The sequence below is a fragment of the Daphnia carinata genome, chromosome 2 (genome assembly GCF_022539665.2).
Source record: "Daphnia carinata strain CSIRO-1 chromosome 2, CSIRO_AGI_Dcar_HiC_V3, whole genome shotgun sequence".
NCBI classification, from domain to species: Eukaryota; Metazoa; Arthropoda; class Branchiopoda; order Diplostraca; family Daphniidae; genus Daphnia; species Daphnia carinata.
Genome location: NC_081332.1, coordinates 4,444,547 through 4,460,285, shown reverse-complemented (window position 1 = coordinate 4,460,285; position 15,739 = coordinate 4,444,547). Strand labels below are relative to the sequence as shown.

The 15,739-nt window shown below is 38.9% G+C and overlaps 3 protein-coding genes and 1 long non-coding RNA gene across 5 annotated transcripts; all 4 read left to right on the top strand.

Annotated features, from left to right (window-relative positions):
* The first annotated feature begins 3,270 nt into the window (after nucleotides 1-3,270).
* LOC130687133 (solute carrier family 28 member 3-like) lies at nucleotides 3,271-7,097 on the top strand. 2 transcript variants are annotated; one of them, XM_057510286.2, is made up of 11 exons: nucleotides 3,271-3,415; nucleotides 4,495-5,042; nucleotides 5,103-5,256; nucleotides 5,316-5,534; nucleotides 5,605-5,766; nucleotides 5,834-5,927; nucleotides 5,990-6,149; nucleotides 6,209-6,377; nucleotides 6,441-6,599; nucleotides 6,657-6,837; nucleotides 6,909-7,097. In XM_057510286.2, exons 2-11 carry the CDS (start codon nucleotides 4,537-4,539, stop codon nucleotides 7,013-7,015), a joined length of 1,911 nt encoding a protein of 636 aa, XP_057366269.1. In that variant the 5' UTR covers nucleotides 3,271-3,415; nucleotides 4,495-4,536; the 3' UTR covers nucleotides 7,016-7,097. The 2 variants fall into 2 exon arrangements, with proteins under 2 accessions (XP_057366269.1, XP_057366268.1); XM_057510285.1 differs by lacking the exon at nucleotides 3,271-3,415 and adding an exon at nucleotides 4,042-4,108.
* A 410-nt stretch (nucleotides 7,098-7,507) lies between these two features.
* LOC130687136 (uncharacterized) lies at nucleotides 7,508-8,173 on the top strand. The gene is made up of 3 exons (XR_009000055.2): nucleotides 7,508-7,645; nucleotides 7,714-7,816; nucleotides 7,879-8,173. It is a non-coding gene; the product is annotated as an uncharacterized LOC130687136 (long non-coding RNA).
* A 489-nt stretch (nucleotides 8,174-8,662) lies between these two features.
* Nucleotides 8,663-11,123, top strand: LOC130687135 (uncharacterized transporter YutK-like). The gene is made up of 10 exons (XM_057510287.2): nucleotides 8,663-9,168; nucleotides 9,236-9,389; nucleotides 9,456-9,674; nucleotides 9,750-9,911; nucleotides 9,982-10,075; nucleotides 10,133-10,292; nucleotides 10,354-10,522; nucleotides 10,586-10,744; nucleotides 10,802-10,982; nucleotides 11,037-11,123. The coding sequence occupies exons 1-10, from the start codon at nucleotides 8,702-8,704 to the stop codon at nucleotides 11,087-11,089; spliced, it is 1,818 nt and encodes a 605-aa protein (XP_057366270.1). The 5' UTR covers nucleotides 8,663-8,701; the 3' UTR covers nucleotides 11,090-11,123.
* Nucleotides 11,124-13,450: 2,327 nt separating this feature from the next.
* Nucleotides 13,451-15,458, top strand: LOC130686965 (glutamate receptor ionotropic, kainate 2-like). The gene is made up of 11 exons (XM_057510125.1): nucleotides 13,451-13,506; nucleotides 13,573-13,711; nucleotides 13,776-13,882; nucleotides 13,940-14,030; nucleotides 14,091-14,249; nucleotides 14,305-14,449; nucleotides 14,510-14,727; nucleotides 14,786-14,819; nucleotides 14,873-14,964; nucleotides 15,023-15,171; nucleotides 15,230-15,458. The coding sequence occupies exons 1-11, from the start codon at nucleotides 13,451-13,453 to the stop codon at nucleotides 15,456-15,458; spliced, it is 1,419 nt and encodes a 472-aa protein (XP_057366108.1).
* Nucleotides 15,459-15,739: the final 281 nt, after the last annotated feature.

Here is a 15,739-nt window from a genome sequence, read left to right as displayed (position 1 = left end):
AGAAAAATAGAGCCCTTTTGCGACACAAGAGGCGCGGCCCATGTATGGCCACACGTTTGTTGTTGTTGTTAGTTCGGTCTGTCTCAAGCTGTTCCGAACGGGGGAGGGTGAATTGTTTTCTATGAACGAGGGGTTGAGGTATGTATACAACCCCATCCGGTTTTTCTAAAAGGGGGAGAGATACACCATCATTTCCGGTTGAATCTTTTCCATCATCCATTGAAATGTTCTTCCCCCCTCCCGAAAAAAAGGTATGTTCCCAAAGAGTCGGAAGTTGTAGAGCTGATTGTGTAATAACAAGTTGTCCGTGTGTGTCTTCCCGAACGCCGGAGGCCACTTAGAAGTGTAGATAGTAAACAGATAGTAAAAATGTTTGAAGGTAGTCGTTTGTGGTAGTACTACAGAATTTATAGGCAAATGAGGCGATAAACAAAAATGGCTGGATGTCTTTTGCCAAAACGGCCTTGGATGCATGCAAACGACACCGTATGAAGATTGTGTGTACACAGACACAGAGCTGTTTACAAATAAATAACACGTCAAAGAAAAGTCAAATGGCGTTTTTCATTATGCAAAAAAGCACGGCAGCACGAAGCTGCGCATTTTCCATAGGCACGCGCGTGCCATGCTCGTCTAATCGATTTTTTATTGAAATCTCGTTCAACAACTGCATTTGGCTACGAATTGTAAAACGGCACGAATAGCTTCTTTTGTAAATATTGGATACATCGATTTTTTTATAGACTCATTTTAGATCGTATCGTCAAAGAAAGCAACGAATCATAGCCTACCATAATCATTCTGCATACGCAATTCTCGTTCTTTTATTATTACAATAGGACCGGCGTAACAAAGACTTTCTCTTTGTTAAACAAGTGAAACGAAATAAAGCGAAAGACGACGGAGAGTTTCGAATATGATGAATTGCGTCATGCAAGAGAAATCGTTCAACTTTTCCGATACATCACACACACTGGCTGCTGCACGCACAACTCCCCAAAGTTGATTTAACTTGTTTTCTTTCACGCGGCTGACCGTTGCTGTGGCTAATTGATTTCGGGTCTATTTTTGAAAAAAAAAAAAAGATTCACTCAACTGAAAGGGTCTTTAAAAATAGAATATTTAAAAACTCTACACGACTTTTGTTAAAACCACTATAGCACACAGTCTTCCGGGAGCGTGAATCCAACAAGACGTAATCCGTACATGCATTGTGTTCCCATAGAAAGTTTTTTTTCTCTTTTGTGCTTTCTGGGCACGATCCGGACGACAACTTGGCAACCGTCTCTCCCGAAATTATTTGGAATCTTGACGACAGCAACAGCATTGGTGAGTAGAGAGCGTTCCTAATCAATCAAGCGTATGTTTCTCAAGTTAGCGGGGTAGTACTGTACAAGCACGATTTGAACGAATCAGTGAACCGTTGGCCGTTCCGCTCGAAGGCATTCAACTTTCGTGTCCAGTCCATGTCTAATTTTCTTCATTTTTTTTTCATTCAATTTTCAACGTGTGTGATGACTTTTAGAATAACAATCAACACAGAACCGCTCCCAACTGCTATTTACCCCCCCCCCCCCATTTAATTGACGTCCATTCCAAAATGGGTGTGGGTCGACATATATTTTTTCAAAAAACACCATTTTCCTTATTGCCGAAAATTAACATGCAGTTCAGGTTGAACTCTCGAGGAAATCTCAAAAAGCTTTTTTTCTTTCTAGGAAGAAAATATTACGAATGTGTCATGGATCGTAAATCCACCTGGATCCAATGGCATTATTACGCCTATGCTGATAAAACCATCGTAAAAAAAAAAGGAAAACATGTTTCGTATTTTTTCTCGAGATTTTTCGCGGCCCGTTCAATTTAGCAATCCAATTAACAAAAGAAAAAAGCCCTTCGTCCCGACTTTCCTCGGTTCATTAGCGTCCCTAATTCGCTGCGGCCCAAGACGTTGCGGATAAAAGAACGCTGGATGTGTGTGTGTGTGCAGCCCCTCGTTGTGTTTTATCTGATTCTCTGTAAACAGATGATTCAGGTCGGCCAAAAAAACGAATAAAGAATGCGTACAACACCATGTGTGTTGTCCTTTTCTGGAAACGAACGACCGTATCCGGTAACTGACTGGTTAAACCTTTTTTTTAGCTGCAGAATATATATGTAGACAAAAAAAGAAAACCTGTTTTCATATGAAATTGACTTGATCTCTTGTCTGTGATTGTTTGGATCGTGTGACTTCATCGTGCATGAACAGTATTCTTGACACGACTTGGTTGATATCCTTCGGGAACCCTATTAGACTACGCCTGGATTTTCTTATTTTTTTTTTTTTTTTGAAGATTGGATTATCGATCCATCCAGCAGCAGCCGAAACTGAAAGTGGACGGATTGGATGACACATCAGAAAGTTTGTGTTCTCGCCGTGGATCGATAAGGACATGTTGTTTTTTTTTTTTTTGGTTGTCCTAGTTTTTCACTCATGTGTTATGGAATCCCTGGTGCGACATTTCTTTTTTTCTGAATGATGAGCCGTTATATTCCACGTAATTCTTACGTCTTTTTGTTACCAATTGTGTTGCTCCTCATCCGAAACATCGTTCTTTTCATATTCAAATACTGCTATCGCTTGGTTATCTGGATTTTTTTATTTCGGGTTTTGACTTTATGATTTCTAGGAGGGTAAACATAATTTTTTTTTTAACATTAAAAATGTCGGCATGTTTTGTTACCACAGCTATATTATTACGCAAAAAAAAGGATGTCTTTACTAAAGGGTATTCCTACTGGATCGATATAGTTTAAATTCTAGGCCGCTAGATGGCATCACTCTATTGGCGAGTAAAAATCAAAATGACAATGTAACAATGTTGATGCGTAACCAACCGACAGATCGCTTAAATTAATCTTGTTGCACTAACACGGAACGGATACCGGAAGTGCATCCCGGAAAGAGGATATTGCATATTAACATCCCATGTGTCGAAAAAAATGCCCACCTCCGCTCGCATCCGTTTCATTGTTAAAAAAAAAAAAAAATTCAAAACGCGTGTAGGAGTCAATATCCATCGAAATCAATTCATATGGCCGCAAGGAAAGAAGTCTCTCGACCGAAAAATGTAAAAGAAAATGAAAGGTACAAAAGGACCTGCTTCTAAAGGAAAGAGAAAGTTGAGGCCGAGAAACACTTTCTTCCACGACTCATAGCCAGGTGGGTTGCCTGGGAGCCACTGTAAAGTGAGGCGCACATCAGGTTTTCCTTGCCAGTGATATAATAAAGTTCCAACGCAGCGAAACAAAAATTTCAGCGTCGAAAAAAAAATTGTTTTGCATTTTCTTTTTTTAGTGTTTCCCCGGGTGAAAGAAAGAACGATCATGGCAAAAAATCTAATGATTTCAACTGTCTAGCCAACTATACAAGGTAAATAAAACGGAATTTTTTTTTTTTTACTTGACTACGTACAACAACAAAAAAATTGTGGACACTTTCACCTTTTAGGCCGTATTGTTCAAAAACATTTTTTTAAATTGACACAGCTCATGGCAACGGTGTGTGAATTAAAAAAAAAAAACTTAATTGCTAATTGGGGACAGTATACATTTTTTTAAACGATCGGCCTATGGGGTTTTCAATGAGACAGCTCGTGATGTGTGCCTAATTTTCAATCATATTCGGATGAATTCCTTCGATAAGTTTGATCAGCGATGCATGTGCTAGGCAAATGATGTTGAAACGAGAGGGAGCGCAGGTCGATAGATAACGCAGTTCGAACGTTTGAACAACACGCTGACTCGGCATCACAATCACGCATCAGAACACTGCTGATCTTTTTACCTGTCCAACCATAAACATGACATTCGATCCGGAATATGTTCCCCCCCCCCCCCAATGATAACACTCTATAGCTCTCTTTTGTGTCGATGGGTTGCCTCTTACTTTTAAAAATAGACAGGTAAACTGATATGCACCGATTTCAATCAGCCTTGTATGTGTTCAAAGTTGGGTTTCTTTTTCTTGATTTAATATATCGCATCTCTCGCCGCCAGAATTTAAGTAGCCGCCCAAGGTTCGTCGCGGACAGACGGTTTGGCCGTCTGCTACTCTCTACAAAAGGTAATATAGTCCGATTGAATTGGAATTTTCTCTTTCCACAAGCTTCATTGCTTTATAGCGCCCTCATTTCTTGTTACACGAGAAGAAAATTCGTTTTTTTCCCCAGCGCACTCTCTCTCTGTGAAAGGCGTGTTGTTTATCACTTTGTTTTCTTTTCGTAAAAAAACCGCGTTGCAAAATGAAAGGGATTTCTTTTAAGAGTTGAACGCCAGTTTTTGCGGATCGTTTATCAAGTCGGACATTTTTTTTGTTTAGCCTCTTTATGAAATTGGTTTACAGACATCTGACGGAATATCTAGAAAATTGACTTTTGTCCTCGTCAAGATTGGATTGACATTGTAGTATCAGACGGCTGTAACTTATTATTGACCATTTCAATTTAATAGGTCAACCATTTCCTGAAATCTTGGGAATATAGCCTTTGAAAAATGGAACGGGGAGTCGATAACGCCGGTTTGGATATTGAAATGGAAGGTGGTCTGGAAAAAAAGAGATCGATCCGTATTGAAGATTTGTCAACACTAGCCGTCAAGGACTTTGATTTATCATCAAAAAGTGACACCCAGTCGAATGAACATGACAGTGATGACGAGCCACCTGACCAATCCTGTGAATTTATCGGAAATGCGTTGGAGAAATTCTGGACAAAGTCGGGCGATTTCTTTTCGGAAAGATCAGCTGCTGCCCGTAGTATCTTCTACATCATCTTCGCTATTCTTTACAATGTTTACTTCGTTGCTAGTGTTCACTATTCCATCCGCAATGGCATTCCAATAGATTGGTGCGACGGAGTCGGTTTTCTTATCGTCCTGACGGGCATCATTTATCTAGGCCTCTTTTATTTCCAAATCGTTAAGAAATTTTGGGGCAAATCACTTAATCGAGCAGTTATAAAACCGGCCGGAAAGGCATTCGATCGAGCCTGGAAGTACAGGTGAGTTTTCGTAATTAAAATTTAGCAAACAAATTCAAAGTTGAATTGATTTGGTTCCAGTTTGGTTCGATACGGTTTTTACCTCGTCCTAATTGCTGGATTATTGACCTTCTTAATTATCGATACGGCGGATGAACGAGTTCGATTGCAATCCTTTGGAGGTCTTCTCGTTTTTTTGCTGCTCAGTTGGATCTTTTCCAAATATCCATCCAGAGTAAGTCCGATTAAACTCTTAATTCAAAACCTTCGTTTTTGATTTCGATTTTTAAAAAGGTGATATGGAGACACGTCATGTGGGGCATAACGTTGCAACTGATGTTTGGTCTAATCGTTTTACGATGGGACTTTGGGCGCAGAGTTTTCGAATGTCTGGGACAGAAAGTTACCACTTTCCTCGATTACACAAACGCGGGCTCGGGTTTCGTTTACGGATATCTTGTCACTGATCAAAACACTTCTGGCATTGCATTGGGAACAATTTTTGCCTTCAAAGTAACTTATCTCAATATATTTATAATCTCCTCCTCCCAAAAAAATTTAAATAATTCTTGCATTCCCACAGATTTTGTCGGTCATCTTTTTTTTCAGCTTCTTCGTCAACATCTTGTATTATTACGGTGTTATGCAATGGGTCGTGCAAAAACTCGGATGGCTATTGCAAGTGTCCGTCGGTACGACAGCAGCCGAATCGATGAACGCGGCCGCCAACATCTTTTTAGGCCAGGTTTTTCTACTCTTTCTCGTAAAAACATTTGAGATCTTCAACTTTAAATTTTAAATTGTGACATTAGACTGAAGCGCCGCTACTCATCAGGCCATTCCTTCCAAAAATGACGAAATCTGAAATTCACGCAGTGATGGTCGGCGGGTTTGCCACAATAGCAGGTTCACTTGCTTCTTAATGCAATTAAAAATAGCGTTAAAAAAAAATTCAAACAATCGGAAAGGATCCGTATTGGCGGCGTACATCAGCTTCGGAATCAGCGCCTCGCAGCTACTCAGCGCATCTGTTATGGCCGCACCGGCTGCTCTCGCCCTTGCCAAATTGTTTTACCCAGAAACGGAAAAATCTCAAACAAAAGCTGGAGACATCAAAGTGCCTAAAGGGTCAGTACACATTTCAAAAGATTTTACCGCATTTAATTTAAACTTTTTAAAATTTCTAGAACCGAAGCGAACGCATTGGACGCAGCAGCACAAGGAGCGGCTAACGCGGTGTTTTTAGTGGCTAACATTATCGCAAATTTAATTGCCTTTTTAGCGTTTATCGCTTTTCTTAATGGAGTCATCTCGTGGTACGGAAATCTACTCGGGGCGCCCTACGTTACCTTTGAAGTATATACGAATACTTTACGCGTCATTCATTTACTAAAAAAACAAATTTTGAATTTAATTTAGTGGATTATGGGCAAAGTATTCATCCCGGTTGCCTTTTTAATGGGAGTTGCACCGGAAGAATGCTATCTTGTTGCCAACTTGATTGCGCTCAAAACAATTGTCAATGAATTTGCCGCATACAGCAAATTATCCGAATACATTGCTCAAGGGATCATTTCGGTAAAACCCAATTTTAAAAATTGAAACGTTAAAATCTGACCCGTGATTTTATTTTAGAAACGATCCGAAACAATTGCTACGTTTGCTTTGTGTGGATTTGCCAATCCCGGCTCAATCGGGACTCAAATTGCTGCGCTTGCTACTATGGCTCCCGATAGGCAATCAGACCTGGCCCAAGTTGCGTTTCGAGCTTTTATTGCCGGCAGTACAGCCTCGTTCATGAACGCTTGCGTTGCTGGTCAGTCATTAGATAAATTCCAATTAGCGATTTAATTTTTTTTTTCATTTCTAAACGCAAAAACAATATAGGTACTTTGATATCAACGGTCTCGAACGTGCCCTTATCGACGACCTACGCACCTTCAACGCTCACCTTTACGCCAAACATTACCGCCATAATGGGTTTCAATTCTTAGTCACCGGTCATGTACAATTGAGATTCGTGTTCGAACAAAAAAACAAAGAGAAATAAACGGATTTTTATTGTATGAAACAAAATCATAGAAGACTCTCCTAGTTCTAAACGAATTGCCAACTGGTAGCCAAAAACACCTGAGGCATACATCGCACGTTCCTAAAAGTATGTCTAATCAATATTTGTCACAAAAGACCCATCGTGGCGCCACGAATTGTCTGGTCTAAAAATTTCTGTTTACCACATTCGGTTTCAGCAGCCAATCAAATGAGTCACGTTATTTGATTAAGCCTTCAACAACATGCAATGCAACGAATTCCAGGTTTTTCCAACAGATGTGACCCCATACTGTGGCCGGGCTTACAAAAAGATGCGCATTTAGTCAGTGACAAAACTATTTACCCAAAATAATTAGACTTAATGTCAACAACAGCATATTGTTATAGTAAATAGGTCACATACTGGTTGAACCACCTGATGAAATGATACAAACGCGACTGTATACGTGGCCTGTTAAAATGCTGTACTCAGATTCACTATATAAAGCCATAGTTGTTGCACTGAAAAAGCATCACTGTCAGTCAGACAAATCTACATCAACAAACCTTAAAAAATGTTCCAGAAACTCTTCGTAAGTAGCCTATCTCATAAAATTACCGAAATTCAAAAGCTTTAAAAAAAAACGTCTATTTTGTTTAGCTCTTTGCCTTTGTTTTGGCTATGGTTGCCATTGTTTACACTAACAGCCTACCTACCCCTGAGGATGCTGGAGAGACTGATCAGACCTTTTGCAAACCCTTTTGTAAGTAACAGATTGTTCATAAATTTTCACTTACCTTTGTGATGATGAATTTTGTTGATCAGCTTCCTGCTTCAACAGCACGGACTGTGCCAGCAACTTGATTTACAAGACTTGCCGCAGCAACTTGTTCGGCAGCAAACAGTGCTGCCTGTAAACACTTGGTTTATCGAACTATTTAAATTCCAGGCATAAGGACGACCACTTGATTGACACTTTAAACATTTATTTCGTCTTTTTCCTTTAAGTTTCCCCATTTTCTAAAGTGTTTCACACACGTGGGGATCCGTTACGTGCAATTTGCTTCTGTTCGTCAGCAGTTTCAAAACGCTACTGGAAATACAATAAAGTATTAGCATCCTTTTATCTTCTTTGTTTTGTTTGGAAGGATTATAGAAAAGAGGGAAAAACGATGTAGGAGGCTGGGTACGGAACCCATCCCATTTGGAAATTGCTTCTAGAAAAAGGGTAAGATATTTAGATGAATAATCGATTACTTTTAGACATTATTTTGGAGTTCAACAATCGTTTTAAAGTGCGATTAAACAATTTTCCCAATCAAAAGATTGCTTTATAAGGACACTACCGATAATTTTCGTTTTCTTAACAAAGCTCATCGTTGTTCAAAGCTGATTATGGAAGTCAAACAACAACCTTATCAGTTAACCGATTTATCTTAGTCTAATTAATACCTTTACAATGACTTTTGTACCAGCTTTTCGGTTGTCCACAATCTAACTTTAGGTAAAAGATACCACAGCTTCAATGAGAGGATCTATGTACACATCGGGCTGGCGATATTGTAAGTAGTGGCCATTTCTATTTGTAAAAATTAATAGCAAGAAAAGAGTGACCATTGAAAGCATATCTGACGTTATTGATGTACAAATGGAACGGGATTCGGATACGAAGACGCCGATCCACGTTGACAATGTGCCAACGTTTGCTGCCAAGGACTTTGAATTACCAGCAAAAAGTGACACGCAGTGGAATGCAGCGGCCAGTGATGACGAATTACCAAAAGAATCCTGTGAATTTGTTGGAAATGCTTTGGAGAAATTGTGGGTTGCATTAGGCGATTTCTTCTCGGAAAGATCAGCTGTTGCTCGTAGTATTTTCTACATCATCTTCGCTATTCTTTACAATGTTTACTTCGTTGCCAGTGTTCACTATTCCATCCACAATGGCATCCCGATGGATTGGTGCGACGGAGTCGGTTTCCTTATCGTCATTACGCTCACCGTTTATTTAGGCCTGTTTTACTTTCAAATTGTTAAGAAGTTTTGGGGCAAATCACTTAATCGAGCAGTCATGAAGCCGGCAGGAAAGGCATTCGACCGGGCATGGAAATACAGGTGAGTTTTCGTAACTAAGAGCTTCTGAAAATTAGCAAACAAATTGAAGTTAAATTGATTATGACAGTTGGATTCGATACGGTTTTTACCTCGTCCTATTGGCTGGATTGTTAACCTTCTTAATTCTTGACACGGCGGATGAACGAGTTCGATTGCAATCCTTTGGTGGACTGCTTATCTTCTTGCTACTTGGATGGATCTTCTCCAAATATCCATCTAGAGTAAGAAATTTTAGCTTCTCAATTTTCCTTGTCAGACTTACTTCCACGAATGTTTGTGATGCACAGGTGATCTGGAGACATGTTGTATGGGGCATGGCACTGCAGTTGATCTTTGGTCTTATCGTTTTACGATGGGATTTCGGCCGGAGAACATTTGAATGTTTAGGTAGCAAATTTTCTCTCCTTCTGGATTATTCCGTTGCTGGATCAGAGTTCGTTTATGGCTACCTCGCCAGTGATCAAAATGCTTCCGGAATAGCGTTGGGAACCATTTTTGCTTTCAGAGTATGCGTTCCACTGTTACATTCAATCATAATTAAACATTTGTAGATTTCAACTGTATGTACCTTCTCTTGGCAGATCTTGTCGGTCATCTACTTTTTTAGTTTCTTGATCAACCTCCTCTATTATTACGGTGCAATGCAATGGACAGTAGAGAAACTCGGATGGCTTCTACAAATTTCAGTTGGCACAACAGCCGCCGAGTCGATGAACGCGGCCGCCAATATCTTTTTAGGCCAGGTATTCTTTCTCACCCACAAACATTCGCTTTTCTGCTTTCTGAACGTCTTGCTTTTGTTTTCTTCGACAGACGGAAGCTCCACTCCTGATTAAACCTTTTCTTTCCAAGATGACGAAATCAGAAATTCACGCCGTTTTCACAGCGGGATTCGCAACAATAGCAGGTTGAGCACTTTCAACACATCTGTTACAGTGCTAACAAATCAATTTAAACTTTCTAGGATCTGATTTGGCGGCGTACACTGCTTTTGGAATTAGTGCTTCGCAGTTACTCAGTGCATCTGTCATGGCCGCACCGGCTGCTCTTGCTGTATCTAAATTGCTCTACCCTGAAACAGAAAAATCGCAAACGAAAGCTCGTGACATTAAAGTGCCAAAAGGGTTAGCTTAAAATGTGTTTTCTAAATATTTATTACATTATTTTTACTGGGGAAAAATGTAGATCCGAAGCTAATGCTCTTGATGCAGCAGCACAAGGTGCTGCTATGGCAGTGTTAATGGTAGCTCACGTGATCGCAAATTTAATTGCCTTCTTAGCGTTTATTGCTTTCCTTAATGGAGTTATCTCTTGGTTCGGTAACCTTCTTGGAGTACCCTACATAACATTTGAAGTAAAAGAGTACGATTGATTTTAAAATGGGATTTATAAGCATTAATGAATTGATTATACACAGTGGATTCTGAGTAAACTCTTCATTCCAATAGCTTGGTTGATGGGTGTTCCATCATCTGAATGTTATCTCGTTGCAAATCTGGTGGCAATTAAAACAGTTGTCAATGAATTCGCTGCTTATGGAAAACTTTCTGAATATATTGCACAGGGCGCCATCTCGGTAAAGAAAAAATATAGTAATAAAACATCAATTCTAATTAAAATATATATTCTATAGAAACGATCTGAAACTATAGCTACTTTTGCTTTATGTGGTTATGCAAATCCCGGTTCGATTGGAGCCCAAATTGGCACTTTATCTGCAATGGCTCCCGGACGACAATCAGATTTTGCTCAAGTTGCTTTTCGTGCATTCGTTGCTGGAAGTATGGCGAATTTCATGAACGCCTGTGTTGCTGGTCAGTTTTAACAGATTTCTATCAAATGTTAATTTACTAATTCTGTGTACTTAGGTGCTTTAATTTCAACTGACAGCATGTCCATCAACGATCATTTGTTTAAATAAACGAATAGAATTGCATTACTTTCAATTACCCGCGTCTACTGTTTCTCTTTGTTCAGATAAAAAATACACGTGTAAGAGAATGGGTAACATTCGTGGCGCCAAATGAGGACAAGTTGTTTTTTTCACATGCGTTGAAAAATCCAAGGTCAGTCCTTTTTGAAATATTGATGCGTCACTAATTATTGCGAAAACCCGAGAGACCTTGACAACCCATTAGTATGACGACACGTGTAAAGGAGGAAGGGTACGAATCCAACCTCTCCTCTGAAAATTTACGTGAAAATGTTGAAATCGTTATGGGTACCCATGGGAAAGATCAATATTTTCTCTTTCAAATGCAAATCAACTACTTTTTGAGAAAAACAAATTTTTTTTCACTGATTAAATCCCAATAGAATAATCGATGATATGTAAAAATTACACAAAATTTATTTGATATTTTATGAAAGTGATTGCTTATTCTCAAATTACGGCAATAACGTTTTGGCATATTTTCACCTTATCCCTAACAAAACAGGTCAAATTAGGGCATATTAATTCCGTCGAACTAATTACGTATTGATTAAAAGGATAGTATGGCAATTAAAAGCGGATATATAGCCTTATTCCAGTAGTAACGCATGTGGCATTTCTCTAATGAGCCCATTTGTTGACATTAAGGCTAGTCCTAGTTGAGTATCATCCCCTGATTTAGTTCATGTTGACACCAGATCAGTTGTGTAATAGTAAATACGATTAAATTCAATGCGTATGTGTTCTAAAGATGACGCATTACAGTTGACATGTGTTCCATATTCATGTGCCTCCTTTGCACACAGTCGATCGGCTTTAATATCGATATCACGACATGCTCGTGAATGTCGGGGCTTTACGAATCCGGGGGAGGCTTAAAATGGTGGACATGTTCTACACAGACTAACATGTATCAATCAAATTTTGGGCTTGTCCTTGGGCGGACAGACAGTTGTTCGATATGTCAACACAGTAGACGCAGAGTTCCAATTAATAAAATAAATAGAAGCTTAACAGGTGTCCAAATATCTCTCGTGTTCAGCTGCGTGAATGCAAATATTTCTAAAATTCCGTTAAGGCAAAAAAATAGTTCGCATCAGAGAATCATTTGTGGAAATCCGAAATTGTGCAATAATAATAAGTACAGTTTTTGGATAAATTCACATTAGGTTATGATTCTACTATGCAGCGAGGAATAAAATAGTAAAAAGAAAATACATAAATTTTGGCTCCCTACACCAGTACCCTTGTTGGGTTTGGTTACATAAAAACACGTACCCTCCATTTACATGGACAGAACCCTCTAATATGTACACCCTACTCCATTATTCTTTGACGGTACATGGGCTTCCTAGAAATAATGGATCTCCCTCTGAGAACTACATGCAGGAGGCGGCTGGAACAGCACTAAAAGTAGGGGAGGGTATACGTTTTCTTTTACCATATCCCTTCCCCTTTATCACTCTATTACGTCACGTATCAGGGACACCGCCATTATCGATTTGACGTATCGCAACGGAAAAGAAAAATTCAAACGTAACGATGGGAAAAAGAGCATATGGTTTAAGACGCTTTTTAAAATAATGATGGGCTATAAAGTCTTCGTTATGGCGAGTTTTATTGCGCATTCACATCGTTATTGTTTAAATAAACTTGAGACATTAAACAACAAGACTTTGGTAGACCGACTTCTAGTTCTATTGTGTCACTGGAATAGCAATGAATTGCATTACTTTGACGCTCTCTTTAATCATTATCCACGTGATGAATGCCTGCTGCTTCAAATTAGGTAAATTATTGAATTGTATAAGGTAATTGCTGTTTACATTCGCTTTTGCCAGCTTTCATACATGAAGGATTCAATTTACTCCGGCCGAAGAGTCACGATGAATTATGGATTGCTGTCGTTTTTGATAACTTCATTGATTTCTCATCGCAAATAAATGTCACGCACATTGAAATATCTTCTGATGAGATTGCATTCGATACCCTGCTAACATGTACGTATTTCCCATTAATCTTTCGGATTGATTTTTAATTTCAATCGTTACTCAGCTGTTGGGGAGGATCCTGAACTCGAGGGATTTGTACTAACAACCATTTCGTGCGTGATTGGTGACGTCATCGAGTCTTTTGTATCGTCTTCAATAGCACCCATTCTCCGTCTGTATTTTTCTCCATGTCCACAATCTCCTACACCGGGACTGAAAGCTGAACGATTGCAACTTTATCGTCTGAATGCAAGTCCGACATTTTTCTTTTGCGTAACAATCGGATTATTTGCTCTTCTTTCAGGAAACTTACAGGGACTTCTGTGGCATTTTTTCTTTGAATGTGTGGCTAGAAAAGATGTCCTATTCATTGATGGATAAAGAAACACAATTGCTGGTTGAAAGAAACTTCAGGCAAGAATTTCCTACCACGTTGTTGCATTAGATTATTGATTTCTTTGTGTTGATTTTTATTTATAGTCTGACTAGAGAAATCCATGAATGCACTCAAACAAATGAGTTTGAAGGGAATCAATCTAATCATCTAGTCAATAATTTTAATCCTTCAAAGGATGTCGACTTGCTCCTAGGAAAAAAGCTGCGATTGACTTTACTGGAAGTAATTAATATTTATAAAATTAAAACCAATTATCTTACCTATTAAATTTATCATTCGCAAAAAGGAACCACCTTTTGTGATTTTCGAACGTCATCCAAACGGAAGTATTATTGGGTATAAAGGATACTGTTATGAAATAGTCCGCTTACTGCAAACCATGTACAACCTCACGTATGTTTACATTATGATCAATTTACTTACAAATCCAATAACTGTGTTCATTAACAGATATGAATTCATACTGCCCAGCGATCATTCATTCGGTAAGGAAATGCCGAATGGAAGTTGGAATGGGATGATTGGAATGGTCGTTGAACAGGTGATCTAGAACAATTAAAATTATTAATTTTTTTAACGAATATAATAATACTTTTTATAGGTCGTTGATATCGGTCTAGGTCCGTTCTCTGTCACGCACTCCCGATCTAAAGTCGTTGATTTTTCTGTGGGATTCTACGAAGATGGAAATGCTATCCTTATCCCACCAGCAGCAGAAGAGAACCGTTTACTCGCTTGCACGAAACCATTCCGTCTAGAGGTTAACTATATTTTAATTAAAATAATTATTTTTAATGTAATTGAATTGGATTTAGACTTGGCTTACCTTGTTGTCGTTTGCGATTATTCTACCCATCATCCTCTGGCACTATTCAAATTTGTTTGCCATTCATTACCAAGAGAGACGTTCAACATTGACTAAGCAATACTTGTTCATCCTTGGAGTCCTCATTGGCCAGTGTAACATGGATATCATAAGAATTTCTTTCATCCCTTCTTATGTTTTTGACCGTTGTATAGCTGGACAGAAACTGCCCTCTGTAGGATTTTCTTCACGTTCCCTTGGTGCTATTTGGTGTTTGAATTCTGTTGTGTTTGCAAGTGCTTACATTGGGATCCTCATGTCTTTCCTACGTTTTCCTAAACTCTTACCCATCATCAACCAACTAGAAGAACTTCCAGGATCTCATCTCAAATGGGTTGTACAAAGAGGAACAGCTTTGGACACCCTTTTTCTTGTGAGTAGTCATGTTAAAGTTAAATATATCATTTTTCATCACTTTTCCCTATACACAGGAAGCTACAACCGGAGTGTACAAGACTATCGGAGGTAAAATCCCTTAAGATAATCCTGCATTTTTATGTTTGCGTTACGTTTAACAGATGGATTATTGAACCCCCAACGTGGATCCTTGATTAATGTTAACGAGGATGGTGCCCATCACGTTACAAGTGGAAGCTACGCTTACATTGCGGTATAAATGCGTTTCTTTTCTATCCGCCTGTACCATTCCATTTTGATACATCTAATAGGGAAAATCAAATCTCGAGTCACTAATGTATGATGATTATACTCGTACGGGTATTTGCCGATTAAGTATTGCCCAGCAAGAATTTTTCAAGATCAATGTCGCATTCGCTTTCCCGAAAAACAGTCCTCTGAAACCATTTATGGATAAAAAGTAAATTGATTTTCACGTACCTGTTTTACGAAATAAACGTTCATTATTTCTTTGACAGGATTCTGCAGATGGTGGAAGCCGGTCTTGGTATTTACTGGAAGAAGCTTTATTGGCCGCCATCAGATGGTAAATGCGGAAAAGTTAAACAATCCGGGCCCAAAAGTCTCAGTCTGATTGATTTGCAAGGAGCTTTCATCATTTTAGCCATTGGAAGTGGAATAGCATTCATTATCTTCTTAATTGAACGCTTTCCTCCTCTCTCAATCATTTGTAACTTGATATCTTAAAGAGAAAATAATCTTTCGCATAAATTGGTACCGACTTAAACTAATAAAAATTGTTCTAGAGTTTACCTGATCCACTTTTGGCGTTACGTAATATCAGCTGCATCCGTAAGGTCCATTTTTCTGCCACATTTGGCAAAACTGAATCCGGGAAGCTGTTCAATTAAACGACTCCGCAAATGACACACGGGTAACATATGGCGATGAGTCAAATTATTTTCTGGTTATTCGGTGGGCATTTAGACTAACATATGTACGCGTAATTCGTCACAAGTACGGTGTGA